Source organism: Rhincodon typus, chromosome 27, assembly GCF_021869965.1.
Source record: "Rhincodon typus isolate 14 chromosome 27, sRhiTyp1.1, whole genome shotgun sequence".
Lineage (NCBI taxonomy): Eukaryota > Metazoa > Chordata > Chondrichthyes > Orectolobiformes > Rhincodontidae > Rhincodon > Rhincodon typus.
Genome location: NC_063358.1, coordinates 21,457,683 through 21,462,623, shown reverse-complemented (window position 1 = coordinate 21,462,623; position 4,941 = coordinate 21,457,683). Strand labels below are relative to the sequence as shown.

The window sequence follows — 4,941 nt, the reverse complement described above, 5'->3', positions numbered from 1 at the left end:
ACCTTGTTATCTCATTATCCTATTCTGTTTTGCTAGTTCCATCTGAAAGGATAGGACATCGTTCCTCCTGGATCAGAGAATCTCAGGGATACCCTTGATTCAACAGTGCACAGATGTTGACTGATACCACCCAATGTAGCCTGAAATTACCATGTAGCATAGAAATTCAGAGCGACAGTGACCCAGACAGCCACAAGCAGTGCTGTCCATACCCTGGTTTGGGACATGAACTTGTATTGCAACAGGTGATGCATCTCTGTGACCACTTCCTTTGTGAAGCAGAATGGACAAATAGTCTGCTCATCAGTGAGATTAACATATGATCGTTGGTTCATAAAAACCTGCAGCTTCCTGTGGCCGGACAGCCTTCTCCCTTTTCATGCAGCAAATACAGCTCTGCAGGTTAATTCTTGTTGGTGCTGTTGTTCCTCATTTAGCAACCTTAAGGCAGAACAACAGGACGACAGTAACTGTGCAGAGTTGTAATAGTAATAACAACACGTGGCTCCATAAAGTGGATTGAATACGTGTTAAACTTCCACCACGACATCTAAAATCATTCCACAAGCAGCGTAAAATGACTGAACTAGGAACTTATCTTAATGGAGGGGAAGAGCCATTTAAATAGTGGTTGCGAAGGCTGCATCCAGACTGCTCCTTCCTTGTTTTACTCGGCAGGCTTAAGACCTGAAACATCATGGAATTGTTGGTCATGACTGTGCCATCCAGCTCCTAATTTGTATGCTCAAGACTCCAAGACTCTGCATTGCAGAATTCCTCCCAAGTGGTTGAGACTGTGGTACCTAATCTAACTTCGCTTTGGATCCTAAATCAGTACAAGGACACTGCATGAAATGTTATAATTGGCTTTCAGCAAGTGTTTGGGACAGAAATAGTGAACACGTGATTCGTGTCCATGCGACCTACATTATAAATTATGATCAACAGCAGCAGGAAAACAAATTAAATTATAAAGTAAATATAAATTATCATCTTGTGTAGATGTCTGCAGTCAAAAATGGTGGAAGCCGAATTCCAATTTTGTCTCTCTCCTCTACAACTGTACCTTCAAAAGTATTACCTCCATTCTAAAGAAATTTTGTCTTTTAATATATAGATCCACGATAAATGTTAAGTACTCTTTTCAAAAGGAATATTCTTCCCAGGTCTCTAATTGCTGAGCAGCTGTGTAGAAAATTCCAAGTGTTTAGTAAATTGTAGCCTTTTGCCAATTGGAATTAAATGAATGTTCTAGGACCTTCCCCGATGCACACATCTGGATCATAGGAAAAGTAGGAGGTTTTGAAATGATTGTACTTTTTTTTTCTTATATAGTCTGTAACTTATTTTGGCAAAGTAGTGCCTTTAATTAAGAACACTGGGCCTGCAGACCACATTTAGAGTTTAACTTTTCTTCAAGTGAAGCAGACAGCCCCCTCCTTATTTAAACGCTTACATCCAAGATGTTTATGAGCTGTTCTGTGATATTTAGTTACAATTTGTGCTGAGCTGCACAAAACTGTTTGAAAAAATTGTCATCTTAGTCTTTGTCAACTTTCCAATGCCAAGCGCTTTCATAGAATCTCATTTTACATCATTTTGTGGAAGAACTGACTGCCAGCCTTTGAATGGAATACAACAGAAGAATATGTGATTCTGTTATGCATACAGTAGAAGCTTCTCCATGGGAACACCCTGTTAATGGGCAGAAGTCTTATTTTAACTGAATGTTCCTGTTAACAGGGTGCCCATAAGTTGGCGAGCACTGCAGTGTTACTTGTGGAGACAGAGTAATATGGAGACAGCAGGTAGCTGGAAGTTGGTCAGAAGTGGTGGAATGAGCTATTGGTAACTAAACTCTTGTAAATCTCACATGACCATTGAATTCTCTTTAAATCTGGAATGCTATTTAATTAAGTCTTTGCTTTCAGTGATTCTTATGCTCAATGTAATGAACTGAAGTACTTTTTGAGAAAATGTAATTTGCATTGTAACTGAACAAAACACAATTAAGTTAGTGATATTTTTGAATTTACTGTAATTTTTTTGTTAAACTTAAGTTGATTTTCCCCATTTCCCTTTTTAGATTTTACCAGTACTGCCACCATTGGAATACTTCCTCTTTTGGCCAGGAGTTTTGGGCATTTGAGATAGCAGATTTTTCAGTTACTGACAACCAACCTTGGCATTGGTTTATCTTTTTAGTTCAAGTGTAAAGCAGAATTTAAAAAGGAAGGGACATTTTGTGAAACAAGTACTTTAAAATGCTTTTACACATTGATTATCAAGAGAGGTAGCTTTATAAAATATATACTATAGTGAACTGAATATAACATTATTCAATTAAAAAACATAAAATGCCAAACACATCGATGGTATGAAGATGGCATCACCCTACCCTTAATTACTGTCTTTGATAGTTTATTTCTAATCATCGTTTTCAAGTGGTTGCAATTTTGCTTTCATGTTGCAGCAATGCTCAATCATAAAATATTTTTGTTCTTTGACAAATGCATTCTCATATCCTATCAAAGGAAAAGAGTTAGACGCTGCAGTGATACAGTGGGGGAAATGGTTCAAATTAAGCTTGCAGAGCGAATTGTGCCAATCAAAGTTATAATTGGCCTCTTGAGTAAAACAATTGCATGCTCTTAACCACAAGTTGAGAACAAAAGTTTAATTTTAAGAACCATGGCTGGAAAACATCTCCTTCACTGAGACCATAGCTGGGACTGCTCATAGAAAACAGTGCTAGAGCACTCACTAAAGGTAACTGCCATACTGCAAAGGTGTCAAAGGTGCCGGAATCTCATCAGTAACATAAGGAACTGATAATAAGCTTCAGCACTCCCAACCAGAGACTTTAGTTAGTACACAGCTCACAGCGGAAATGCAAGGAAGCTGAAGCTGGTACCTAAGATTTTCAACTGTGTAAAAGCATGTAATATTTTCATTTAGTGAATATAATATTTATGTAGTAATTTTTATTTGGATCACTCCTGAATATCTAACGTTTAAGATGAGTTTTGCTGTTGAATACATGACAACCCAAAAAAGTAAATTCCCATATTCGTCTATAAACTTATCAAAATTAGTAAACTTGTAAATGTGCAATGGGAATAAAATATGCTTTGCAAAGTTTCTCACACTCACCATCTCAAAATGTAAATGAATATTTGATTGTTTAGCAATGTAACAATTTGAGTCTGGTTTTGGCATTCCTACTAATAAAGAAAGAAAATGTAGCCCAACCAATTAGAATGATGAGGATAGGGCTTCAGACAAAGTTTGAAATGAGGAAGTCAGTGGTACAATTTGAAGGAAAGTTGTAATTTAACACATTCAGATGAAAGCAATAATTAAGTTTTGCTTTCTGGTCATCGAAGGCAAAATTCAAGATATGGTTACAACTAAACCATTCCATTTAAATCCCTGAAAAGAATATGCCTCCCTGGTAGGATTCGGGTTATGGAATGGGGGAGGTGTCGGACAATGGTGAACCATTCCTGCAAATAAATAGCTTTAGACATATGGAAATGTTAGCTTTGAAAAAGTGATTAATCCTTGTGGTCAGTACTGACTTCAAACTGCATCTGACGTGCTATAAGTTTATTACAAAGCAAAGGGTTGGAAAATAATGATTTGATCGCTGTACTGTTGGTCACAGCTCCCACCCCTCTGTCTTGCGAAGCCACAAATACACTCTTAAATACCAAAGCTGTTGAAACATTAATTCACTCAACCCGATACCAATGAGCTTAAGCATGTTGACTTGTTCCATTTCATTGTCATACAACTTGTAGCCAGTTATACATTGGAAAGCTGAGCTGAACTGAATTGAACTAGTGATACATCTTCAAAAAGATTACTCTTAGACTGTGAGGTTTCCTGCCTTGAAAGACAAAAGAGGCCTGTACTTACCCCGCAAGTAGGTCTGTGAATAGGTTGTAAATGAATCGAATATGCTGTTGGATGCCATAGTCCGTTGCAGATGAACTCTTGGTCCTTGTGGTTTTTCTTTTCCCTTTGTCACTCTTTAGAACGTTACACTGAAATAAGCAAGAGAAAGCAAAAAAATCCCAAAGGAAACTGAGTGTCTGTTTGTAACCAAGAGTCTGGGTTTATACTGCCACAGGAATGCTCAGCCACAAACTTTAGCAAGAGCTATACGCAGGAGCTCGAAATAAAGAGCGATTATGAAGAAGTAGCAGCAGTGGAAGTGTGGCATCTCAATGAAGTCCCTCAATGAGAGGGGTACTGCTTACCATGAATGTGCGGAGGTCCAGCTGAGAAGGGGTGGTGGGTGGCCTCTACTTAAAAAACAATAAACCCGCTGAGGTTCAGGTGCAGTCTTGAGACGTAGGCTGCACCACACTTGTGGTTCTGTGGTTCAAAGTGAGGCCCGAAAGAGTGTCGGCTCAACCAGAGTTCTGTGCCTGAAGAATCTCCAGCTAGTCACTTGCTCATTGGAAAACTGTCTCACATGGTACATGAGGTCATCAAACCTCTTTGTAAGTATGTGGCCCTCGCTATTGGTTCAGAGCAGGAGATTGGTGACCCCGTGGTTGAGCTTTTCAAAATTGGTTGAATCACTGGGAATTTCTTGTGGCTAGCAAGTTGTGAGAGAAACGCCTGCATTAAATACTGTAGCTGCTGTGATAATATCAGATAATAATGATGCTCCGTTTTGATCTCAGGCTCTTTTTTCTTTACTGGTTAGTTTCAGTCTGTGTGTGAGCTCTTCTGTCTTTGTGGCTGGCAATGTGTGTAGCACTCAACAGTCGTGGTTTCAGTCCAAACCCCCAGAAAGACAGTTGATGTTCTCAGAACTCAAGTTACTGATCCATATGTTTAAGTTCTACCAGCCCATGTGTTTTCTGACAGTATAACACTATTTAACTGCAACATTTCTCAACCATTTGTCATAACTCTGTCTAGTTG

The 4,941-nt window shown here is 38.7% G+C and overlaps 1 protein-coding gene across 1 annotated transcript in view; it reads right to left on the bottom strand.

Annotated features, from left to right (window-relative positions):
• The window catches only part of LOC109927520 (runt-related transcription factor 3-like), a 160,322-nt gene extending 156,303 nt beyond the window's left edge, over positions 1–4,019 (bottom strand). The window contains exon 1 of the mRNA XM_020527552.2: positions 3,922–4,019. Coding sequence (XP_020383141.1) covers positions 3,922–3,979 — 58 coding nt within the window. The 5' untranslated portion in view covers positions 3,980–4,019. The remainder of the gene's footprint in view (positions 1–3,921) is intronic.
• Positions 4,020–4,941: the final 922 nt, after the last annotated feature.